The sequence below is a fragment of the Canis aureus genome, chromosome 30 (assembly GCF_053574225.1).
Source record: "Canis aureus isolate CA01 chromosome 30, VMU_Caureus_v.1.0, whole genome shotgun sequence".
Taxonomy (NCBI): domain Eukaryota; kingdom Metazoa; phylum Chordata; class Mammalia; order Carnivora; family Canidae; genus Canis; species Canis aureus.
In genome coordinates this window covers 25,964,090-25,991,316 of record NC_135640.1, presented here as the reverse complement: position 1 = coordinate 25,991,316, position 27,227 = coordinate 25,964,090, and the positions used below count along the sequence as shown (strand labels likewise).

Here is a 27,227-nt window from a genome sequence, read left to right as displayed (position 1 = left end):
CCAGCTTGCCAGAGGTTACAAGGGGTGAAGGGAAGGTGTGGCACAAGAGAAGAACTTAAGAATTTAAAAAGAATGTATTTTGGGGGCAAGAGATAAAGCATCTCAAGTGAAACATTCTGGATCTGTGGAGGCTGAGAAAAATCAAGGCCATTCCACCTCAAGTTTAGCATTAGCACAAGTACAGCCATCTTAGGCCCCTGTGATTAAGAGCTGAACTTTATAGAAAAAACTGCAGAATGAATTCCGTATCAGAAAGACAACAGAGCCCACACCCGTGGTAGAAAGTCCCATATAGAACAGAGCTCAATGCCCTTGAAAGCCCCATATCAGAATATAAACAGAACTTGAGAAATTCCTCCACCCCTTCTGAAAATCCCCTAGACCAGCCTATAAAAAACCGAGCTGTAACCCACTTAGGGGTCCAAGTCCCTGCTCCGCTGTGTCGGGTATACTTGGACCCAAGCTCGAGCTTGCTAATAAACCCTCGTGCGCTTGCATCGGTGTCGGCTCCTTGGTGGTTTCTCAGATTCGCAATCTTGGGCACAACAGATCAGATGGACCAGGGTCCTATAAACCAGAAGTCCTCACTTATCTCTGTGAACTTGGTGGACTGACTCTGAATCTCAGATTCCTTGTCTGCAAATGACATGACCCACTTTATTTTTTTAATATTTATTTATTTATGAGAATGAGCAAGCAAGACAGAGAGAGAGAGCTGGGGGAGAAGGAGAGAGAGAATCTCTAGCAGGCTCCGTGGGGCTCCATCTCATGACCCTGAGATCATAACTTGAGCCAAAATCAAGTCTGGACACTTAACTGACTGAGCCACCTAGAAGCCTCACGATACATAATATTGAGATGAATGAGATTGTATGGACCCTCACCTCCATCTACCCCTACCTGATGTATATAAAATGTTTTAATAGTTTTGCTTTTTAATTTGCAGAGCATTTTCTTCATCATTTGAGAGGGTTGGCAGACATCCAGATGAAAGATGATGAGATTCTAATCTTAAGCAGCTAAAGAGCTAGCCTTGTAGCTACAGATGGTAAGAGGGTGTAGTTTCCCGGGTTTTATTGAACAATAGGTGGATGACTTCCCTGTGCTGGTTAAATGGGCCTAAAAAGTTGAACAAGTTCAGCTATTTTTATTAATGTAGACTTTAATCAAACAAAACCACTTGTGAGATGAAGGAAGTTCTTTGCAAAGTTATACTAAAAAACAATCCATTGTTCCAGATTTAGTTAGGTTAAACTCCCAACTAAAAATAAATTAAATCTAGCTATAATAGAAACAACAATAATTAAAGCAATACTTGCTATTAGAGATTTCAGAGCCCTAATCCTTATATAACACAATTTCACTGCAGGAAGATACAATCAAAATGCTCTGTGAATTATAATGGGGTCTTACCAATTATTAATATTCAAGTCCCTAAAAGCAAATGGAAACACAAGTCCAGACACAAGTGGATATATTTTTAATAAATGGAAAATGAGTGCTCAATATTATATCTTTTGTGTGGGAGAAAGCATTCTCCACACAATGACTTCTACTTAGCTCTATACAATATATTGAGATAAAGTGTAATATATATCTGACTCAAAGAAAACGTTATATGATAATATTTTATAAGATGAATTGACTAGCCAAATGGCACAGAAGCTTTCATCTGTTAGTAAAGCAAAGGCACTATGTATTTTTTCCCCACAATACAGATTTGAGTCATTTAAATTGAAGAAATTGATCTTATGGGATGGTAGGTATGCCTTCAGAGCCACTTTTTTTTTTTTTTTTTTTTTTTTTTTTAAGTAGGCTGCAAGCCCAGTGTAGAACCCAGTGTGGGGCTTGAATTCACAACCCTGAGATCAAGTCCTGAGCTGAGGTCAAGAACTGGACGCTTAACCAACTGAGCCACCACAAAGAGCCATCTTCGAGACTCACATATACTTGGCACTTGGCAATGCAAGAAGAAAATATTCCTCATGCCAATCAAATCAAAGCATGGGCAACATTTAGCTTAATTTTTGCAGAAGTTTATGGATAAGTGTTTTTCTCATGTGTCACTACCAGGCATTGGGAAGCCATGCATAGGAGCCAAATCCTGTCTGTGCCTGCTGTTTCTATAAATCAAGTTTTATTGGAACACAAACATGCCATTTGTTTATTATTGTCTATGGCTCCTTTTCTCCTACAAAGGCAGAGATGAGTACTTGTAACAGGCCATTATGGCTTAAAATATCTACTATCTGGCACTTCATAAAAAATGTTGGAAGGAGTCTGGTGAGAAGCATCCAGTGCTACAGACAAGTGAGGGGCAAGGTATAGTCTGACAACAGGCATCTTCCCAGGGACCTGGTGTGGTGCCCAGATACCAGCTAGTGCCTAAGCCATTTACTTGTCCAGTGAATCCTGGGATCTGCTTTGTCTAATGGGGAAAAAGAATGGACTCCTTAAGAAGCAGCTTAACTATGTTCAAAGTTGACAGTTTGTGAGTAACCTTCTCATCCAGATTTGCCCAGAACTAGATATATCCTTCCCATATTTTATTACCTATATTTGATATGAATTGAATAATCACAATAAGTTATAGAATATTAGGCTTTTTTTAGCACAGCCTAATTGCTCTTGCTGTTACACAGATCATTACAACTCTCAGTTTGTAACACTAGCCTGGACGCCTTTATGATGAATCAGTGGAGAAACCAGATGATTAGACCAATTTTTCATTTCAGCTACCCTTTCTCCTGTATCTTCTGTGTGCCAAGCAGGGCAACAGGCACAGGGAGCCATAGTGAGCTCTTTGATTTCATCTGTCAGACAACCCCTTCTCCTTTCTATATCCTCTGCTCTGCAATAAGCAGGACTGGCCAGCAAGAGACTCGGCCCAGCCCAGAATTTTCCTGCATGATTTTCAGAGACAAATTATGAAGTCACCATCATGCAGAGAACGGTATCTGCAAGGTTATGTGTGTAGGGTTCAGTGATGAGTTCTGATGTCAAGGTCACTGATCCTCTTCAAAGGGGTCTTAGAGGCAAGAAAGAGCAACAAGCAACTCAAGTGAAATAAGACACTTGGGTTTGTGTTTGACTCTCAAAATTATGTTTAATGAAGAAATCAATGACACACACCAGGGGAGTGAGCTCTGGCCATTAGATGTTTTTCTTCATGTTGTTGCTTTTGGTTCTTAGAAATAAAAATAAACACAAAGTGCAAATCCTTGGGAATAAGACCCACTCCTGCTACCTCCCTCTTGCGAATAGATTAGTGATAAATGAGCAGTGGAGTAAGGATTGTATTAGGGGAGAAAAGAGGATTCCAGGAGAAATGAGACCAGAGTTTCCTTTTGCGTCTGTCAGTATTTTCTAAACCCTGTAAATCAGGCTCCTGCACAGACGGTGCACACAGTTTGTATTTTCATGCTCTGTGGATTAATTTCACAATCAGTATCCTATATTTTAGTAACTTTCTCTAGAAGTTAGGACATTTAACATTTCATACACCCCAGAATATTAAAGTATTGTGATTCTTTTAACTTAGTCCAGACATAAAAAGCCAGACTATATTTTATTTAGGTGCTGACAGAACTATTTGTTTAAAATAGCAATTTCAAGTAATTTAACAATCATAGAAATTATCACGAAATACCAACTTCATCTCTTCATGTACCTCTTTGCAAATGTAAGACAAAGCAGAGTTTTATAACCCTTTAATAACTTGTGTAACAACTGTGTTTTTGGCGTCTCTCAAAGGTGGAATTCTTTTAAATTATAAAAGATTTTGTATGCTTGAAATCCTAGGAAAAGGGAAAAAAACAAGTTTAAGTATAATGTATTAATTCATATTTAAACAAATCTATAAATCTCATCAGTATAAAGTTACATGCACTATGAGAATCTTATAGGTACAAACCAGCATCTAGTTAACTAAATCTATCTTATGGTGATTTAAATAAATAGTAGGAGACAAGGTCTTTGAAACTGCCTTGAGTAAAGAAGTAGGAGTGGGAGTTAGAGCAGGAGAAATCTTATCTGCTTGGGGTATGTTCCTGGCATCCAGTGGGTGGGGGTTGGGGTGCTGCTAAGCATCCTACCATGCACAGTACAGTCCCTCCAACAAGGATATGCAAAATTATAAGAATTCATTATATAAGAATTTATATAAGAAATTACAATATAAGAATAATAAGAAATTGTCAGTAATGCCAAGACTGAGAAATCCTGCTCTAGGGCAAAACCAGAATTGGGCAAAACCATCCTTTCAGTGGATGAGGGCAACTGAGAGGAAGACAAGGAAAAAATAAAAGGTTTTTGCTCTTTTGACTCAGCCACAAAGTGTTTCTTATTCTTTGCTAGGATGAGATTACTTTATTCCACATTTAAGGAGTATTTTCTATAAATTGTTGGAACAAATATGGAGTTACATATTGCTTGTCTGCAACGAAAAAGTAATATGATTGTGGCATAGTAAACTATAAAATAAAGTGACTTCTGTCACTTTCTGTCTCTGTGAGATTCTGGAATAGACAATTTTAGGAAATCAAATTTTGACAAAAACATCTATGGAACAATAAGTAGGTCATAAAGATAGTATCCACTAGAATCACTCAAGTGTTTAAATATCTGTGTCCACTGCCTACCCCAAGCTCTACAAGTAGGACATCTAAGAGAATCCCTGCCACTGAGTGCCACAGAATTCAGAGAACCAGTGCTTCATTTCTCAAGAAAGAGCTTAGACCTCTAAAAACATTGGAAACCTTCCTCCCTTACCTCCTATATTCCTGAAAAATAATCCAGAAAGTTGAATATACATCCAAAGAGCTACAAAATCTGAGCAATGATACTATTTACTGCTTCACTGTAGTGTTCACAAATGCAAAAGCACACAAGGGTCCAAATGATGTTGCCTAAACCATCTGAATTAGATAATTATTGTATCTCTCCAGGGATTTCTGAAATATTCCTTTCAGCAATAGTAGAGGATATTCCATATGCCTAAATTTTCCAAGTTCTCTGAATAACCAAGGGAGAGTCCTGGTATCACAGACCTGGTGGAAGCCATCTGTTTGGTGAGCTGACAAGAATCTAGGTACCTGGATCCCGCCCACCACTGTGATCTTGTGAGAACTTGTGTCTTAATTTTCTCATCTGCGAAATGGGGCTGATAGTACCAGACCTAATGATGCAAAGGAGGCTAATCATAGCAAACACCATGAGAGAAAAGAATGGAATGGCAAAGCCCCGTTGCTCTACAAATGGCAGTCAGCTTTCTCATACCATCCCAGACAGAGGGTGGAAGCTAACATTCACTCAGCAACTTCTAAAGACCAGAAGTAGACACAAGCACAAAGTATAGTAAAAGTGAAAATCCATCACTTCTGTAACAGTTCCTTCATCTCCCTGCCCTATTTCCTAAACACACTGGATCTATAAGTATGCTTTAAAGATACTCACATTTTCACTCATTGTGGTGGCTTTAGATGAAGAACTACTCTTCCTGTTTGTGGAATATAAAAGACAATGTTAAAAAAAAATGCCAGCAATTGTAACTGAGTTTCTTATATTTATAGACAATATTCACAGAGAAAGCCAGGTAACAAGTACCAACCTATGAAGACCCAGGTATCTTATTATAGCCTAGGGCTAAAGATTTCTCTGTAATATGCAAACACAGACTTATACACTTTTAACTTAGCAGCTTTTTAACATTTAGCATTTTGAAAACTTGGACATTATAATCAAAATTCTTTTTTTTTTTTTTTGCATGGAAAGAAAGTTTTACATGGTAACTAGGGTGCTAGTCATCTGCTATAAGCTGAACTGTGTCTTATTCAAAACTTTACGTTAAAGTCCAACCACTAATACCTCAAAAGGCACCATATCTGGAGACAGGGTTCTTTAAAAAGATAATTAAATTAAAATGAGGTCATTAGGGTGAACCCTAATCCAATATGACTGGTGGCCTGGTAGGAAGAGTAAATGTGGAGACAAACACAGGCAGAGGGAAGATGATGTGAACAGAGAGAAGACCATGTACAAACCAAGGAGAGAGACCTGAAATAGATTCTTCCCTCACAGCCCTCAGAAGGAACCAACCCTGCTGTCGCCTTGATCTGGACTTCTAGCCTCCAGAACTATAAGAAAATAAGTTTCTGTACAGCAGTTCTAGCAAAATAATATAACATCCAATTCAATAATCAACAAATTTTAAGGGCCATGGATTTGACAAATGGCAGGAGACATGCTTAGGAGTAAAGATACTACCTCCCAGATTCCTACTTGGTTATTAAGAGACCCTATGGTTGAAGAGAAGAATAACCTCCCTCGAGGTAGCAATGTCAACTTTTCTCCTTATATAAGATGATGCTTTCTTCTGCTTAAAACCCTCCAGTTACTTTCCATCTTACTCAACAAAAGTGGAAGTCCTCACAATTGCCCAGAGTGGGGATGCAGGGTGGCTATACCATCAGGTAACTCTGTTTTCTGAATTCTCCTCCTTTGCTACTGCTAATCCTGATAACTTGGAGCTCATCTTGGACTTGTAGTGGGATATGATTAGATTGAGCGACCAGGTTTGAGCAGGAAGTCTGGGAACGGGAAATTAGTGGCAGTTAAGTCTTCAAAAAGACTTAGAATACCAGGAAGCATCTGAAGCCACAGCAGCTGAGACTAGAGGGGAACGCCCATAGATCTGGGTTGGGTCTGCCGTTTCCATGTACAAAGAAAGGACAGTCACAAATCAAGTGCGTGCCAACTTGGTGATCTCATCATACAGCAGTGATTCCTAAATTTCTAATCCTAGTTGAGATATTTTTCCAAACTCCAGGTTATATATTCTGTTACTAATTATCTCTACTTGGAAGTCTAATCAGCATCTCAAATATTAAAATTCCAAAATATTCCAGACCTTTCCACCTAATGCCCCCAAACCTGCTTCTCCTAAAGTCTTGTATATTTCAGTAAATGATAACACCATTCCTCTCATAGCCTTGAAGCTACCTTTTTCTCTTTTTCTCCCATATCTCCACATCCAACCAATCAGTAAATTATTCAAAATGTATCCAGAATCTTATCACTTCTCCACATCTCCAACACCTTTGCTTTGGAACCAGCCACCATTTTCTCTTGGCTGGATAATTATTGAGCCATTTCCCAACTGGTCTCCCTGCTTCCTCCACTTTTTGCTACCTTATAGTTTATTCTTAATCGAGCAGTGAATGTGAGCTTCTAAGAATTAAATAACAGGATACTACTCCCTGACTCAGAGCCTTCCGATGACTTCCCATCTTACTTAGAATCAAAGTCAAACCTTCACAGCTTAGGAGAGGTTCCATGTCATCTGACCCCCACTACTTTTGTGCACTCATCCCTTCTTTCCATCATCCTCACTCTGTTTTAGCCACACTGATCTCAATGTGTCCCACACACTCCAGGCCTGCCTGGCCTCCAGATCTTTCCATCTATTCCTTCTCCTCCGTTTGAATGTTCTTCTCAAGGGTATCTGCATGGCTTGTTCTTTCCGCTCCTTCACATCCTTCTCAAATATCACTTCGTCAGTGAAGCTCTCCCTAACCATCCTAAAGGACAATCTCCACTCCTACCCTGTGCATTCTCTATTCTCCTCTCTGCTTTAGTTTTCTCCATAATACTTATCACAGTCTGACATACTGTAGAGTTTACATATGGTTTACTTTCCGCCTTTCTCTACGTAAACTCCATGAGGCAGAGAGTTGTTGGGGCCTGTTTTGTTCTCTGCTGTTTTGCCACTCCCTAGGACGGTGTTGGGCACAGAAGAAGTATTCAAGTACATGTGAAAATAGCTGCTAAGTAAAATTTTATTTGAAAATTTTAAATTTAGCAAAATGCAGCATATTTTTTAAGGTAGTATGTTGAAAATGCCTACAGAGTAAAAGAATGACTATATGTCTTCTCTAGGTAATTAAACAACATTGACAGGCATGAAGCATGAAGTGAGGTGTATTTCTCAATGAATCACAGTCACTTCCCATAGGATAAAACTCTCAAATAACTCAACTTTCCACATTTGACTAATAAATAACTCAAATAACTCAACTTTCCACATTTGACTTTAAATAGATGATTAACAGAAGATTAGCTGATGGGGGCGGGGAAAGGCATGCATTTAAGAAAGTATACTTACTGGAACGAAGTCTCTTCTACAAAAGAATAAGTATAGATCATTAGTGCAAGAGTTAATACTGTATGATACACATTCATTTAAAAGTGAGTTTAGGCTTAATTTCTTTTTCTCAATATTGATTCTCTCTTGGTGACATTTGTACTTTCTAAATCAAGGGTTGACAAACTTTCTCTGTAATGGGCCACAAGACAAATACCTAGGCTTTGAGGGTCAAGATGTAGAATTGAGGATATTAAGTAGGTAGTTATATAATAAGAGAGGCCAAGTTTCCAAAAATGTATATTTATAAAATTTAAAATATAATAATAATCAAAGTCTTTGGTATAGGTCTATTAATTGGAAGAATAGAGTTCTTTGTTGGAAGGCGCAGATAACATTTCTCTTACTTGGGATTGGTTAGTGTTCCTTCCTTATTATAAAAACAGATAGTAACTGTTCATTTGAAAAAAAAAAAAACATTCTTAGCTTGTGGGCCACAGAAAAACAGGTGGCAGCTGGATTTGGTCCTCCGGTCACAGATTGCCAACTCCTGTCTGAAATCAAGTTCAAGAAAATGATCCCCTTGGACAGATTTTCTGCCAGCTGAGAATGGGAGTAGTATTCTTCACTAATGAATTCCTAGTACCCAAGTCAGATCTTTAATTAACTCACTATTTTAAGAAAAATGTCACCAAGTCTCCAATAAAAATACTCAGACAGAAACCCTTTGGAAGTAGAGTTAAAAGAACAGGAATTTTACATGAATAATTTTATCTGTCTGTACCTTCACTGGTGACCAGCAGGGGGACTCAGCTGGATTCCATTCATAAAATTATATTTACACTAGACTAAGACTGGAGCATCAAGGAAAGAGTTATTAATTCACAGAGCAGCTATTCTTAATTATAGGGAGTATTCTTGAAACAATGCTCGTGGAAATATTTTATGACATTTAATACCTATTTATAGGTTAAGTTTTATGTTAGTATGTTTTTTAAACCTAAGTTCTAAAATTAATGTTCACTATAAAACAGTGAGTCTAAAACTTGTTTATGCTATAAATTTATTTATTATTCTGTTTTAAAAATTCTGTTTCGTACACTATTCCCAATGCACTTGATGGAGTTCTACAGCTTTTGAGGTCTCGGATAATTTTAAAGACTGGGAGTAAAGAAATACAACAAGAGAACAAAATGTTATTTTTTAATCTCACTCATATCAAACCTATTTTATCATCAAATAGGGGTTTTGAGTTAGTATAGGTCTCAACTTTGTTCAGAAGCAACTGTAACACTATAGTTTTTATTCAACAATGCTATATATACAGTGGTGCTAAATTTGACATTCAACATTCCACTGTTCTACACTGATAAACTATTTCACTGATTTATTTCAATGAAACTTCTTGGGATAAAACTGGAAATCAATTTACATCTTGAAATATATAATTCCTAACTTAAAATACAGGGCTTTTAAATAGATGTCAACATATTATAAGCATCCATATATGTTAAATATCTCCCAGCACCACTGCATTATACTACTCCAGTGTGTATCTCACAGATACTGTGGTGTTTCCTGAATGTTGTGATGAGGAAGCTCTGCCTTTTCTCCCTATGTGTGCTTTACATAGGTGCTTTACAACTCACCCACATATCATCTTGGACATTTTTTACTGCAGAAAAATTAAGGAAAAAATATTCTCTACAGTTTGCTGGAACTCATTAGGAGAAAGAAGGTCTCATAAGAAAACTCTAGACCCACAGGAAGTTGTCTAGCAAAGAAGGATGAAATTCACTTACTGGAAAAGTAGCCTTTCCTCTGAGCGTAGCACACGCCAAGGCCACAAACAGAAATCACTAAGGCCACAACTACTACAGCTGCTATGATGCCACTGATGTTGAGATCATCTGGAATGCAAAATAAGCCATGCGTGAAGTTGGGTCAAAAGATGTACAGATGTAGTTATGAAACTGGAAAAATTCAAATAAGCTTCCCCTTTGCAGCTATTCCATACACATGGATAGTTTCATGCTGCTGAAGCCAGTTAAATAGATTCAGTTCCCGGACAAGGTTCAAAATGGATTGAATATATTAACAGAATTAAGTTTTGCAAGAATCTTACATTTAAGGAAGATCTTTAAATATAAGATTCTTGCAAAACTAAGAGTCAGAAACACCTTTCTTGAATTGGGCTTGTGGGATCCCTGGGTGGCGCAGCGGTTTGAATTGGGCTTGTGTGTGTGTGTACTTTATACACATACACACATGCCATTAAATTGTCATCCCATTAAATTTAAAATGAATTAAACTCCCTAAGACTTTTTCCTATTGCCATTAATTAAGTCATCTTTCTTCTAACCTAATACAACTGGAGTTTTTTGGACCCAAGTTTGAAATCACTACCATGTTACCAACCTGTAAGATTTCTTCAGATACTGATTCTGTTGTCCAAGAATCAGATTATTGACTTTTCAAGATTAATATATATGTAATTGGGAACTGCATCAAAAATATACTCATTCAAGTCATTAATAAAATGTTGACTATGACTTTGTTAGGGAAAGAACTACAGACAGGCTATTACACATCTCCCCTCATATAATGAAATTTATTACACCCTCTTGGTATGGGTCCAACTATGTGGAATCCATCTAAATATTTAATCTGAGATACATGTCTCCAGCTTGTCCATAAGGATTTCATGAGCCACATACCTCTGTCATTTGGATACTTCCTATGTATTGATTAATATATAAATTACCTGTACTTTTTAAAAGAACAATTCCTCAAAGAGTTCTAGTTTTTAAAAGCAAGTATTAGCGGGACACCTGGGTGGCTCAGTGGTTGAGCGTCTGCCTTCAGCTTGGGGTGTGATCCTGGGGTCCTGGTGTTGAGTCCCACATAGGGCTCCTTGTGCCTACTCTGCCTCTCATAAATAAATAAATAAAATCTTTAAAAAAATAAAATAAAAGCAAGTATTACTTAACATGGGATTGAATAACTTGGAGAAAATATTAGATAGCATTTTCTCAACAGTAATTTTATATATTTAATAAAAGCACTGCACATTTTGGGAAAGATTTTTTTTTTAGAAATGTTTAAGTGAGGGATCCCTGGGTGGCGCAGCGGTTTGGCGCCTGCCTTTGGCCCAGGGCGCGATCCTGGAGACCCGGGATCGAATCCCACGTCGGGCTCCCGGTGCATGGAGCCTGCTTCTCCCTCTGCCTGTGTCTCTGCCTCTCTCTCTCTCTGTGACTATCATGAATAAATAAATAAAATCTTTAAAAAAAAAAAAAAAAAAAGAAATGTTTAAGTGAGTATGCTTATCACAAAACTTTTTGGTCTCAAAATTTGTTTCTAATGGCAAGGGTTATTAATTTTCTCATATATTAACTGAATTATATTAATTCAGAATTCAGAATTATATTAATTCTGAAATATTAACTGATTTTTTTAAAGAAAGAAAACTGAATACATCTTTTAGAAGACTGAGCAATTTGACCAGAGTAGAAAACATTAGCTATTGCTTCATATAAACTCAGTTCATTTTTAGGGACACCTGGCTGGCTCCATCAGTAGAGCATGTGACTCTTGATCTCAATATTATAAGTTTGGGCCCCCACATTGGATATAGAGATTACTTAAAAGTAAAATCTTAAAAAGAAACAAACAAAAACCTCAGTTCATTTTTGCTTGAGCATTGAACATTGAGAGGTCAATGAGATCCAGCTTTTTATTTACTTACAAAAAATAGCAGAGAGGGGAAAAATTCCACAATATTCATAATCTAAGGCAAAATGAAATTAATAGGGAAAAATCTATAATAATCATTATATAAGGCAAAGTAATAACTATATGAAACTCCTTAAAACCAAACTGTAGCTACTATTTTCTTTGTAGTAGTCAACAAATGTGACATTTATGAAGGATTCAACCAAAGGGCAGATTCTAACAAAAAAAAAAACAAAACTGTCTTATTCTGTAAGTTACGGTATAAATATATTCTACTTTTTTCAGTGAAATGGAAGAAGCCTGTAAGCCTGTAAGCCTGTAAGTTAGAGATGAGTTGATTTCATGCCATTTGCCATTGACTGTGAGTTATTGAAGCAACTTCTATAACCGCCTAATGCCTCACTAAAGAGAAAATGTAACAACACATATAAGAATATTTTGGGTTTTTTTCTTTGAAAAAAAAAAAGGCCACAGTAAAACGATGGTGTTATTATTCTAACCAAAAAGAAATAGGAAGCAAGCTGTTAAAATGCTAAGTGTGAGTGAAGTCTCCCACAAGTTTTACAGGGGGCAGCCTGGGAAAAATCACCAAATCTGTATTTACTTTCTTTCTATACTTCAAACAGAGCTTCTTTAGAACAGATTTGGGTTTGGGTTATAAGTTATTAGTGATCACTCATGAAGAAACCTTGACATGTGGTTTCACAAATCCTTATGTATCAAAAGATAATAAATTCCAGCCCAAGGGCACGAAACATCTGGGATCAATGGATGAGAATTAAATGAACAAATTTTAACTTTTAAGCTAACTTATAGCAGAAAGAGTAGATATGTGAAAATCATGGTCAAATTCAAGTGGTAAGACTAGCAAAACACATACTATTAAATTTCAGCCGTTCTGTATTTATTTACTGCCTGCTTAAAAAAAATGTAACTAGTATGTTAAGACCATGACATCCCAGATATTATTTCTTGAGATAGGGTTAAATTAGGCATTGAAATTAAACAGGATCAGGGATTCCTGGGTGGCTCAGCGGTTTAGCACCTGCCTTTGGCCCAGGGTGCGATCCTGGAGTTCCGGGATCGAGTCCCACATCGGGCTCCCGGCATGGAGCCTGCTTCTCCCTCCTCCTGGGTCTCTGCCCTCTCTCTCTCTCTCTACGTCTATCATAAATAAATAAATAAATAAATAAATAAATAAATAAATAAATCTTAAAAAAAAAGAAAAAGAAATTAAACAGGATCATTTAAAGAAAAAATAAATAGTAATAGTGCAGGTGGTATAAAGTTACAGTAAAAAAAAAAACCCATGGGAATAGTATATAAATGAATGAAGTTAGGAAAACACTGTATTAATGCATTAATTTTAAACATGTTCTGATGAATTTTTCTAAAGCTAATTCCAAAGTAGCACTAAGAGGAGGAGTACTTTCTGGTATCTTAAGCAAATGCTTATGTTTGACTATAACTGTCAACACTTGAGTGAATTGGATGGCTAATATGTATCCCTGAATTTTAAAAAGACATGGGTGGAAATTAGAATATACTACTAAATATCTTATACTTTAGGGTATCCTGAGGTCTAATAAGATTATATATTTAAAAAAAAATAATGCCAAGAGTTTAAGTGTCCATAAATAATGCAGATGAGTGTGCATATACCGGCATATCTCTCAGCACATTGAAAAAATGAATTTCTGACCTCACAAAGATGAGGATAAGCTCCTGAACCAGGGGAGCTGTGGGTATTCTGCTCCAGAATGCAGTCCCCCCTGCCCCCGAGTGAACTTTAAGCTGCAGGTGCCACCTCTAGCTAGTCCTATTCCACAATCTTTTTCAAAACACAGGACTTTCACAAAGGGAGAAATGAACCAAATTATTAAAAATAAAATTAAAAAGAGTGTTTGCTCTGAAACTCATAGAATCTGAAAAAGATTCTGAGTACTAATTTTACTGACTTCTAAGAAGCTCATTTTGTGAAATATATGGCAGCTATGTTTTATAGCAAATAGAGATTCACAACTACACTTGACATGTCTTTTTTGAGAGCCCACTCTGTGGTAAGTAAAGCACTGTATTTTAGGGGACTGAAAAAATTATCAAGCAACTAAAATAGCCAACTCCTGAGAGTGCTCACAATATGCCAGTGGTATTGTAACCTTTTCAGATATCGATTATTTTTCTTTTTGTTATGAAAGATCTACTCCCCATGTGGGACTTGAACTCATGACTCCGAGATCAAGAGTTGCATGTTCTACCGATTGAGCTAGAACCCAATGAAGATAGCATATTACTATTTCTATTTTGGGGAGACTGAGGTTGAATAATTTGCTCAAGAATATGTAGTGACAGAGCTGGCAACTTAACCCCATACCAAATCCTTGACCCTGAGAAATGTATACAATTCTTAGCTTCTGTTTCAAAGAAGACTGTCCAGACAAGCATATTTTTAAAACGATGATTTGAAAAATTCAAAAACTTGAAGAGCATAGTGCTAAATATTCTTGGCTTGTTTGGGACATAGACTAAGAACAGCCTGTCTGGCTTTTTTGCAACACATTATGTCAAGCTCATTCGAAACATTCCCTCTGGTTTATTCTTCCAATCACTCACGCTCAATCCTACCCTTCGCTCCTTGCTGTCCCCAAGTACACCTGCACTCCGGCTGCAAACCATTGTTCCTCCCAATATTTCATGCTTACCTACTTGCATTCGCTTCCCAGGACACCTGCGATGTCCAACAGAATTACGGGCTTCACAGGAATATTCTCCACTGTCTAGTTTTGAAACAGTGTTAAATTGCTATTTGTGGAAGGAAAATAAATATATTTTTAAAGCAATAAATTTGTAAGTAGACTCCTAAAGTAACCATGTCCCTTGAACTTTAGCATTAAGTTGGTCTTCCCTTTTTCATGACTCGGGACTTGATATCTTTACTGTGAATTCAAGACTGCCATGCCTTCAAGGGGTAAGTAGCTAGGTTTCCTGTTTATTTTGACAGGGAAAGACTTAAATATATATGGGGAAGTGTCTTTGTTTTGTGATACTGAGGAAGTAGTATGGTTAGAAAGGCACTGGGCATTTTTTAAAGTTTATAGCACCCAGTACTATTAAGTTTTGTCAGTATTTCTAATTCCCAGGAAATGCCATTTGTAAAGGAAGGTCTCCCTGGCTTGAAAGGGTGAATGCAGTTTTCTTGGCCACAAGTGAGTTCACTGCAGTGGCAAATCATGAACGTTTCTTCTAAAAGGCCAGAGCAACTACCAGGAAGTAGCATAGGGTCTAGGAAAATCTCAATCAGTGTAGTTTATAGGATTACAAATTCTATCAAGTGTGGGATTTTTGAAAATTCTGAAAGGATTAAGGTCTAACCTTTGCTCCTTCTACTCTCGGCCAAAACAACGGAAAGGTATGACCATAGAAAGGAAGAAAAGATAGATGGATAGATAGAGGGATGGCAAGGGAAAGGGGAGGGAGGGAGGAAGCAAAGATGGATGGATGGCATGGAGGAAGGAAGGGGGAGAAAGAGAGGAGGGAAGTAAAGATGGATGGATGGGAAGGAAGGAAGGATGGCCAGGGGGAAAGAAGGGGGGGAAGGAAGGAAAGAAGGGAGGGGAGGAGAGGAGGGAAGCAAAGATGGATGGATAGATGAATTGATGGATGGATGACGGGAAGGAAGGGAAGGGAGGGAGGGAGGAAGTTAGTGGACAGGCAGGGAGGGAGGGAACACAGTGGGTCTTGAACACCTTAGAGGATTCTGCCAGGACCAGCACAGAGGGTGAGAGGGGTGCCTGGATCATGCTTCTGATGCCTCCTGTCACACGCTCAGTACTGCTGTGGTCACTGTTGACTGCAGCCATGACAGCCATGAGTCTCTAAGGAGCACCTCCTCATGGTTTTGGATCCTCATGCAACATATGTTCCTAAAAGCAGCCAAGTTTTTGATCTACTAACTCCCTTTCCTCTCTCACTTGACATTACCCACTACCTACATCCCCCTTCTTTCTGTATTCAACATGATGGCACAGGAAGCTTTCCCTCATGTATTTCACTTTATGAAATCATCCCTCACTGTCCCAAAAGCCAGACCATAAAAATATTCACCAGGAATGCAAGACCAAGGGTAAGTATTAACAATAAGTTGGACAAAAACCATAAATGATCTACTAGCACATAACTGGTAACTAAAAGGAAGCCATCATCATCCATACACTGGAGTCTTAGTTGTTTATTTCTCAGGGAAGAACCTATCTCTGTTCTGCCCTGGTACAACCCTTTGACATCATAAGATATTTCAAGGGTTGAGGCTAAGTGCGGAAAGTGAATCTATATCATTCCAAACTTGCCTTGGGGCTTTTATCACCTGCTCTGAGAAAAAATAAATTTGAAAAGTAAATATAGCAAAGTGTGACGGCAGGTTTTCTGCCCAAGATGTCAGTGTAAAATCTACTGGACCTGCTGACTGAGCCTGCTGGTGCTGCAAGGGCGGGAGTGTGCTCCTCCTCAAGGAGTCACATCAGTAAATGTGCTTTATTATTGAGCCACTTTATCAATATGCTTGATTATTTACCAGAGGATCTGGTTTTCAGTGTTATTGTGTACTCGTAGAGTGAAGGAATGAACATTTTAAAATTAGTTAAAATTATTATTATTAGTTCTCTATATTGTCTTCAAGCTCTGGTTTTCCATCACTTCCCTGGGTATATACTGCCATCTTTCCCCACTGCCCCTTCCTCTCTCCACTTAAGTATCAGCCCTCTATTCTCCATCATTTTAGTTCTAATAATTTTTCTTCTCCAAATATAAGACAGCTATCAGATCAATGCTTGAAATGACCTTACCAGAGTTCCCGATTTTGTATTCATTGTATAGGAGCTGTTGGTGCTTTGGGAGCCAAGTTTTGGATTCTCTGACAAAGGAACGCCATCCTTAAACCAGGTGTACTCGGGAGCTGGATTCCCTTCTTTGTCTTGACATCGCAATTCTACCACAGTTCCACTCAGAGCAGAATTGGGTACTTCACATGCTGGAACTGCTGGGGCCACTGAAGGATGGAAGTCAAATGGTACTGGTTATTTGTAAGCTATAGGAAGATTTGACTGATTGATTGATTGATTTAAAGATTGTATTTATTTATTCATGAGAGAGGCAGAGACATAGGCAGAGGGAGAAGCAGGCTTCCTGTGGGACCCTGATGCGGGATTTGATCCCAGGCCCCTGGGATCATGATGTGAGCCGAAGTCAGGTGCTCAACCACTGAGCCACCCAGGTGTTCCTAAAGAAGGATTTTAACAGCCAGGTAAATATGGGCTTATTGGACACCTGTGATAGAGACTGGCTACTTGTTCAAGAGATCCATGTCCTTTCTTCTTGGGCACACAGCCAGACCAGTTGCCAGCCCCCTTGCCAGACCAGATGGGGTCATGAGTTCTGACCAATGGCATGTGGGAAAAATCATATATGCCATTTCCAGGCCTGATCCAAAAACACTAATATAGGTACTACTTTGATAAGATTTTGGAGGTAATTTAAGGTCCTAAATCTATTGTCTTTAAAGATAGGGAGATTACCTAGATGGGTCTGACCTAATCCCATGACCCCTGGAAAAGTTGTTTTCTCTAGTTGGTCACAGAAGGGAAAGTCAGAGATTCAGAGCACGGGAAGGATTCAACATGCATCTGTTGGACTGTAGATAGAGAGGGCCACGTGGCAGGGAATGTGGTGCCTCCAGGAGCTGAGTGTAGCTCCCAGCTCCCAGCCAGAATGGAATGGAGACTACAGGTTTAGAGCCACAGGAACTGAAATCTGCCAACAAGAGTGAGCTCGGCAGTGGACTTTTCCCCAGAACCTCCAGACAAGAACTCAGCCTGCTGACTCCCTGATTTCAGCCTTATGATACCCTGGGAAGAGAGCCTTGCCTTGTCAAGCTGGACTTCTGATCTATAGAACTGTGAGCTAATAAACAGGTGGTGGTGTAAGCTGCTTGGTTTGTGATCATTTGTTATGTAGCAAGAGAAGACTAATACACCAGCTGAATCTCCTGCAAAGTTTTCTGAATTTAATTTCTGCTATACTAGTGAGTGACTAGCATTTTAGAAAGACCCTGGGTTATATAGAAAAAGGAAGAGGAGTCATTTTACTCTCTATGGTCAGCAGTTTTTACAGTAACATCCAGGGGGAAGAAAAGATCATGTTCCTCCACCAGTTGTCATCATGAGCTGTTAGTATCTATCAGGGATTCTCATAGTAACTAAATATATTGGCTTTGGAGTTAATCCCACCAGGATCCAAATCCTGGTCCAGACAATTATTAGCTATGTAGACTTGGAAAAAATCGTTTAGCTTCTATTTTCTCATCTATAGAAATGAAGCTGTCAGTGAAGATTAAGTAAAATTATGTATGTGTAAGAGCCTAACATATACTAGCTGCACAATAAATCCTAATTTCCCTTCTTTACCCAATTTCTTTTCTTTTTTCTTTTCTTTGTTCTTTCATTTTCTTTCCCTTTCTTTTCTTTTTTACCAAATAATTTCTAATACTTTCCCTGACCTACTTTTTTGTTTTAAGGCTTTTCCGTCATCTCGTGTGATTGGATTTTATATGTAAGAGATAGACCCTGTATACTGAAAGGTACTGAAAAATAAACTGTTAGGGGAAAAACTCCTGTGTAGAAGATAGGGCCATTAAGATTTACCTTAATCTGAAATGAAAAGAGATTTTTGTCACAACAAATTTCTAAGAGTAAAATTTTGGCAGCGAATGAGGTGAAAAGGGGCAATAGCCAAGATTTTACAGGAAAGGTGGTGTTGGTGATTTCTAGAACTTTCCTAACCAGGGCCCCAGGTGGCCTAGGTGATGGGGATGAGGGTAGAGAACAGTAATCCTACAGCTACAAGCACATCACACCTAGCACTTCTAGAGTGACCGTATCTTCTTCCAGGTTTTGGCCTTGCTCAGATGGGGCACTAACTTCACAGCGGTATTTCCCAGCATCATTTCTTGTAACATTTTTGATCCGTATACTGAAGTCTATCATCTCAGCTCGATCTTTAAAATCACCTTTTAGAAAAAGAAAACAATAATGTTAATAATAATGCAAATAACTTTCTATATACTACCTTCCTCTAGTCACTTCATTCAGTGACCAAGGCATTTGTTTCCCTATTAATGAACTCAATTTAAAACTCAAAAAGGACTCTTAAGTATAGGAAACAAACTGAGGGTTGCTGGATGGGGGCATGGGGTAACTGGGTGATGGGCATTAAGGAAGGCACGTGATGTGATGAGCACTGGGTACTGTAGCAACTGATGAATTACTGAAAGTCTACATCTGAAACTAATGACCTATTATATGTTGGCTAATTGAATTTAAATAAAAACTCAAAAAGTTATATGCCGATGCTATTTCAAATTTCTTCTTCTTCTTTTTTTTTTTTTTTAGAATAACAGTTCACAAAAGAACATTGGGTTCAATATTCTCATATTTTAGAAGATTCAATCCTCATTCTTGCCTCATCCCCTTTCTAATAAGCTTATATAAACATTCACACCTTCAGAAGGCACTGCAGCATCTAGTTAATTTAGCTGGAACAGTAACTTTATGTGTGGTGGCCCACATCATACTGCCCCAAAAGAAAAGGTGAATGGGTCTTAAAAACACTCTTTTGATTAGTGTTTGGTAGTAACATGCACAGAATGAAAATAGTGTTTTGTAAAACATTCAGGTGCTAGATTGGCAATGGTAGAAAATTCAAGCAAAGACAGCCCTGTGGCCTGCAGCAGTCCTATCTTGACAGATGAAAACAAGATGGGTATTTTAAATTCTTTATGGACTTTAAACATCTGTTCACATACTTAATTCTTTTAAAATTAAAGTAATGCATAGTATTCTAAAATAATAACATGCTTCCTATACTTGTTATATTTCCAACTTTTAAAATGTTTATAATGGAAAATTTCAAGCACACAAAAAATTACGGAGTATTGTAAAATAAAACTCATCACCCAGCAATAACAGTAACCCATGCATGGTCTATCTTATTCCATCTGTACCTCTAAACACTGAATTATTTTGAGGTAAGTCCCATACATCATAGCATTTTATCCATTATTATCAATACTTTAAAAGCTCAGTATATATTCAACAGGAAAACAGCAAGTGGAAAGAAATGGATAAAAAATAAAGAATTAAAAATAAAGCACTGGTTAAAGATAGTTGTATTTACCCTTCCCCAACCAGAAGTCTAAGTCTTAACTCTGTAGAGCTCTTAGCTATGGCCTACCTTCCTAGATGGTGATATGGAAATAGGGTAACATTATTACCACAGAACATCTCACTTCCACACCATCTCATCTTCCTTTCTCTCAAGAGTCTAATCTACTGGGTCAGCAAGAACCATTGCATTTTATATCCTTTAGGACTGAGTTGAGACACGAAGGGTCTAGGGCCTCCATGGTGTTCAACTTTCTTCTGTTCTCTGTCCCGTTTTCATGGTGATTATGCTTTAGGTCTCAGTCATTGTTGGGTTCATCTTACACTTACAAAACACATTCTCTTTCACCATACATAAAAATAAACTCAAAATAGATTAAAGACCTTAATATGAGATCCAAGACCATAAAAATCCTCAAAGAGAAAACCTGTGCTCTCTGACATTGGCTGTAGCAAACAGTTTCTAGATAGGTCTCTGAGGAAAGGGGGAAAAAAGCAAAAATAAACCATTGTGACTATATCAAAGTAAAAAGTTTCTGCATAGTGAATGAAATAGTCAACAAAGTTAAAAGGCAACATATGGAATGGAAGAAGATATTTTCAACTGATATATCTAATAAAGGGTTAGGATTTAAAATACATAAAGAACTGAAAACCCAAAAAACAAGTAATCCAATTAAAAATGGGCAGAAGACATGAATAGACATTTCTCCAAAGAAGACATACAGATGGCTAACAGACACATGAAAAGATGTTCAACATCACTCATCATCAGGGAAATGCAAAACAAAACCACAATGAGGTATCACCTCACATCTGTCAGAATGGCTAACAACAAAAACACAAGAAATAACAGGTGTTGGTGAGGATAAAGAGACAAAGGAACCCTTGTGCACTGTTGGTGGGAAAAAATTAAAAACAGAACTAGCCTATGATCCAGGAATCACACTGGGTATTTGCTCAAAAGACACAAAAACACGAATTCAAAGAGATATATGCACCCCTATCTTTATTGCACCATTATTTACAACAGCCAAATTATGGGAGCAGGCCAGTGTCCACTGATAGATGAATGGCTAAAGAAGATGTGGTAGATATATATAAAAATGGAATATGGCTCAGCTATAAAAAGAATGAAATCTTGCTATTTGCAACAACATGGCTAGAACAAGAAGGTAGTATGCTAAGTGAAATAAGTCAGTCAGAGAAAGAAAGACAAATACCATATGGTCTCACTCATATGTGGAATTTAAGAAACAAAACAGTAAGCAAAGGGGAAAGACACACACACACACACACACACACACACACACACACACACACAAAACAACAACCCAGGAAATAGACTCTTAAGTATAGATAGAGAGCAAACTGATAGTTACCAGAGGGAAGGTGTGTAGGGGAATGGGGGAAATAGGGGACAGGGATTAAGAGTACACTTATCATGATGAAAATAACATAACATAAAATAAAACAAAATAAAATGATTAAAAACCCCACATTCTCAGTAATTAGCCCTTCCCTGTTCCCATTGGTAAGTTAAAGAACCCAGGCTGTACTTGGTGTTCTCTTGCTCTCACCTCATCAAGTCTACAGCTTCTTACCTTGAAGAGCCTGTTGGTAGTAGACAAAGGAGACACTCCGGCCCAGTTTCTTCCACTCTAATCTGGAGGAGATGGTCTTCTTTGGGTATTTACAGGCTAAAATAACCTCTGGGAACAACAACAAAAAAACTTGTTTTCTAATGGTCCCTATGAAGTAAATTTTTAAACAGCCATAAGCTACTCCTTTATACTTCCATCCATCCATCCATAAATTACCTCAATGGGCACCACGTTGGCTTAACCCAAAGATGAACTGAAAGCATTATAGCTCTTCTCCATAGTAACTGCATGACACTATGCTACTGACCCTAGTTCTTGAGACTCATTATCATCTGTAAAATAAGATAGTATCTTAGAGAGTTGTGAGTCTTCAAATATAGTAATACATGCAAAGCACGCATGTCTGGACACGGTAAGTAATTTAAAAATGGCAGTTATGATCAATTATTTATCATTTATCCCACTATTCCCAGTCTCAGTCATCAGGGAGTTTATAGCCTGGTGGAAGAGGCAATTAAGATAAAGTGATTTTGTTCCATTGTGATAAGGGCCATGAGCGCCATGGAGGTAAACAGAGGCTGCTTCACATCCAGTGCCTAAGAAAAGCACTCAGTCCAGCCCATGGGATCCACAAACATTCTACCAACATGCGACGTTCCCACTCAGACCCATTCTTGGATGATCCTCTCTATGGGTATGTTGCTACAACCCCAATATAATCTATTAAATCATGGATTCCTACTCCTTATCTCTATCCAGATAAATTATGAGAAGATTTAATCTTGGCATCCAGTTTAACTGCCTCACTGTAGCTCATTTAGGTCACTTTATTACAGGAAATTTACTGCACTTACATCATTAAAGAATTCCTGGAACCTCCGAAGGAACCCCCCTCTATTAACTGTCCAAACAAGATGACTGGGGGGGGGGGCAGGAGAAAGTCCAGTGCCTATCAGCCAACTGCTCTGAGTTGCCAAAGGAAACCTCCAGTTGTAAATATTTTTAAAAGTATGTTTCAGTCAGGCTCTCTAGAGCGTTACCTTCATATCTCTGAGGTTTTTCCCCCCATAACACATATAGTTTGACCCCAAAAGTACATATCTTTGACTAGAAAGAAATTATGTTCAAATCTTTTCCATACATCTGATTTTGATGTAGCAGATTTGATGTCATTTTAAAAGACAATTCAGGATACTACATGATATGGTCGATTAGAGAGCAATACTCATATTACCCCAGATTTTATTAATATACACATAGATATGGAAAAAGAGCCTGTACAAGTATGTATGAAAATATTTAACCCAGTGATGATTTCTGTGTGATAGAATTCTTCTAGTTATATGTAGTCCCTAATTTTCCCCTTAGTTCCACACATATGGCCAGAAATATAGAAATAGAATAAAAGGTAATGGAAAACAGAAAATAGGACCGAGAAAAGAAAGGCAAGGGGGGGAGGACCCCCACAAAAGTTGTTTTCAAGGATGCCTAAAATTTTTAGAGCAGGTTTTACATTACAAGGAGACATCATTTTACAGACATGTTTACAATTATGCTACAAAGACAAATGTGTGCTAAGGGACTTGTCTGAGGAAACACGGTTCTGTTCTGTTGATTAAGGAGAATGGGTGGTGACTTTCCGGAGTCTTGAGTTTTAGATAGGTTTCCTTCCCGTATTTTGTTGGGTTTCCAACAATTAAACACACACCCACACTCATTTTTAGCCCACACACTTAGGTCTTAGGAATAAATTTGTGCTCGGTCACATTGTTTCATATATTTAACTACATACACAGACACAGACACACACAAACACAGCATTCTTCACCAAGATCTGACTTCTGCCCTCAATGCTCTATGAAAAACCTCTGCAGAAATTATATTTATAAATGAAACTAACGGTTTTCCTAAATGCAGTCACACCACTCCTGCCTCACTCACAACGACCATGTAAGATGTGGAGAAATGGTCTCTCCGAGTCACCCAACTAACTGTGTGTCCAGAATTGTTGCTGAGCCATATCAGTGAGCAAAACAAAGATCCCTGTTCTTTTGGTTCTTACAATTTGCAGGGGGAGTCAGGCACACAAAAATTATCATAAAGTGAATTAAATGCTACATTGGGAAGGAATGTGTGCTGTGGAAATAAAGCAGAGGAGATCAGAATAGAGTATGAGTAGATGAGGAGGGTTGGTGTGCAATTACAAAAAAAACTGAGTAGTCAGAGTTCAATTCATTTAGAGAGTGACTTTGACCAAAGACTGAGAAAATGAAATTAGAATTCCTTAGAATTTGAATAAAAATTTCCCAGAATTCAATATTGGAATTGACCATATGTTTTTTTTTTTTTAAAGATTTTATTTATTTATTCATGAGAGACACAGAGAGAGTGTCAGGGGCACAGGCAGAGGGAGAAGCAGGCTCCATGCAGGGAGACCCATGTGGGACTCGATCCCGGGTCTCCAGCATCATGCCCTGGGCTGAAGGCGGCGCTAAACCACTGAACCACCCAGGCTGCCCTCACCATGTGTTTCTTTGGGAGTATTCCACATAAGGCAATAGCCAGTGCCTAGATCCGAAGGCACCAACACCATGACTTCCAGAATGTGAGAAACATTAAGTAAACTGGAATCATGGGATCAACATCTGAGGATAAAGAACTCCAGATGAACTGAGAAGCTAACCACCAATGGACTCTCCTCTCTTTTCAGCTAAAATGGAACACTCATGATCAATATAATCTTGTATGTAGCCTGTAAAGTTATTATACCATAAAGTAGTAGTTTAAGGCACAGCCTTTTGGAATTAGACCTCTGCTATATACACTACGCGTGTGATGTTTGGCAAATTACTTAACCCTTTTTGAACATTATGCTCACATTTGTAAAAGGGAAAAAATAACAATATCATCTCACGAAGTTATTGTAAAGATTAAATGAGGTAATATATTTATACTCTGGGTGTGCATGGTACTTTGCACATGGTATGTAAGTAATCCATCAATGATTATTATTGCTCTCACCCTGAGAAATTTCCTTTAGTTGCAGTTGTAAGTATGCCTTGACATGAAAGAAGCCCACACTTTACACAACCCAAATTTACCTAAGAATCACTCAAATTTGAATTAAAACGTTACCTTTGAGAGAGCAAAGAATATGACATAAATTATATATATATATATATTTTTTTAAGACTTTATTTATTTATTCATGAGAGACATAAAGAGAGAGGCAGAGACATAGGCAGAGGGAAAAGCAGGCTCCCTGCAGGGAGCCTGATGCGAGACTCAATCCCAATACCCTGAGATCATGGGCTGAGCCAAAGGCAGACAATCACCCACTGAGCCACCCAGGTGCCCCATAAATTATATTTCCTCTTTTTTAAAAAAAGATTTTATTTATTTATTCATGAGAGACACACAGAGAGAGGCAGACACAGGCAGAGGGAGAAGCAGGCTCCACGCAGGGAGCCCAACATGGGACTTGATCCCAGGACTCCAGGACCATGTCCCAGGCCAAGGCAGGGGCCAAACCGCTGAGCCACCCAGGGAACCCTAAATTATATTTTCTCAAAACGAGGCGCACTAAAACATAATAGTGCACCAAGTTGTTTTGTTTTTGTTTTTTACTAAGATGATCATTTCATTGCCAAAAATATGTTTCCTTTGGATCAAGAAAAGACAATTCTTCGTTTAGAAAAAGCATTAGCAAAAATTATTTTCATGTAGCAAAATGGTCACTTTTAGAAATCTCATCGCTAGAAATCACTGTGAATTTTAATTTTTCTAGGATTCTGTACTGCTCATTATCTTTTGATTTTATTCTCTGTGCTCAAGTTGAAAATCATCACAATTTTACATAATGCAAAAACAGAACTGATACTACCAAAACAGTTCTGAAGAATTACCAAGAAATTACTTCTGTGAATAAAAGCATGCTATTAAACTGATTGATAGCTTACAGCATTGGACATTGGACATAAAGGCTGCTCATCTAATTTATAAGCCTAGCAAAGCTTCTCTCATTTCAGTCTTGTTCTGTTCTTGGCACCACTATGGGAAATGATACAAAACAGCAATACTCAAAAGAAGGAATTAATTCGTGATTTGTTGACATCAGAGAGACAAGAGGCAAAAATGAATGAATTAGGTGGAACATACCTATACCATATACACAAATCATAAAATATTTCAGACTTTAACTAAAATTAAGTCACTGCATGAAATATGCTACAATTAAAATGTGTTAGAAGATAGAAATTTATTTTTGCTTTAAGGACAGTCAAGTTGGAATGATTGGGGCACCTATAAAACAGAATCAAAATATAAATTTTTTAAGATTTATTTTTTTAAAAAGAAAGAGAGAGAGCACATGCAGGTGTACACACAGGTGAGTGTGTGTGGGAGGAGGTGGCACAGAGGGAAAGAAGCAGACTCCCTGCTGAGCACAGAACCCCATGTGGGGCTCAATCTGAGATTATGGATCATGACCTGAGTGGAAACCAAGAGTCAGATGCTCAACTGACTGAGCCACTCAGGTGCCCCTATAATTCTTAATTAAAAGGAGCAGAGGGGAAAAAATAGAAAATACTTATTCAGGAATATGACTAACATTTGATTGCAATAAATATAGAGTTTTTTTTATATTAAAAATAAAACATGGATTAAAAAGTAACGTAAGGGGCAGCCTGGGTGGCTCAGCAGTTTAGTGCTGCCTTCAGCTTGGGTCATGATCCTGGAGTCCCGGGATCGAGTCCCACGTTGGGCTCCCTGCATGGAGCCTGCTTCTTCCTCTGCCTGTGTCTCTGCCTCTCTCTCTCTGTCTCTATGTTAAAAGTAACATAAATGCTAAAAGATTTTGGTTTGGAGTGATGGAAATTTTTGGAACTAGACAGTGGTGGTAGGTAGACTGTGAATGTACTAAATGCCACTGAATCATTTGCTTGCATGTGCTAGCTTTATGTTATATGTGAATTTCGCCTCAATACATTTTTTAAAAGTAGTGTAAGACTGTAGAATATAATTTTGCATCCTAATTGAGATGTCATGCTGTAGGGCCTGGGTGCTGATGGGCGGGGTGGGGGGACAGGGTTGTATATTCATGGTATCCAGCTGGGCCCAACAGTGAGAACCTCCAGGAAAGTACAAAATAGGACAACTCACTTCCTTCGTCCCTTACAGAATCCTGGCCCATCTTTTCCTCTCACTGTGTGATCCCTCTTTTGGCCTTTTGCTCATCTCCTTTTCGACATCTTGTCTGGCCCTGTTTACCTTCCCTACAAGTGCTCCATACCTCTACTTTACTCCCAATCATTAATTTGCTCTTCCCACTTCTCTGCACTTAAAACTAAATGTCTTATTACTTTAATTATGTAACATATTAGGACTTAATTAACTGAAATAGTGATTTAAGTGATCTGTTATCAAGTGATGTGTTACTTGTGAGTGGCAGGCTGATTCTTAACATATTTTTATGAAAAAGGACATATAACACTGTGTGCCAGGCACCACCGTAAGTACTAGTTAAATACTAACCTA

At 38.1% G+C, this 27,227-nt stretch overlaps 1 protein-coding gene across 1 annotated transcript in view; it reads right to left on the bottom strand.

The window, feature by feature from the left end:
• Positions 1 to 3,549: 3,549 nt before the first annotated feature.
• Positions 3,550 to 27,227, bottom strand: part of JAM2 (junctional adhesion molecule 2) — a 60,052-nt gene continuing 36,374 nt past the window's right edge. Inside the window, exons 3-10 of the mRNA XM_077878872.1 lie at positions 21,693 to 21,800; positions 18,783 to 18,935; positions 16,717 to 16,919; positions 14,578 to 14,677; positions 9,943 to 10,050; positions 8,162 to 8,177; positions 5,455 to 5,497; positions 3,550 to 3,797 (exon numbers count right to left, since the gene is read on the bottom strand). Coding sequence (XP_077734998.1) covers positions 3,765 to 3,797; positions 5,455 to 5,497; positions 8,162 to 8,177; positions 9,943 to 10,050; positions 14,578 to 14,677; positions 16,717 to 16,919; positions 18,783 to 18,935; positions 21,693 to 21,800 — 764 coding nt within the window. The 3' untranslated portion in view covers positions 3,550 to 3,764. The remainder of the gene's footprint in view (positions 3,798 to 5,454; positions 5,498 to 8,161; positions 8,178 to 9,942; positions 10,051 to 14,577; positions 14,678 to 16,716; positions 16,920 to 18,782; positions 18,936 to 21,692; positions 21,801 to 27,227) is intronic.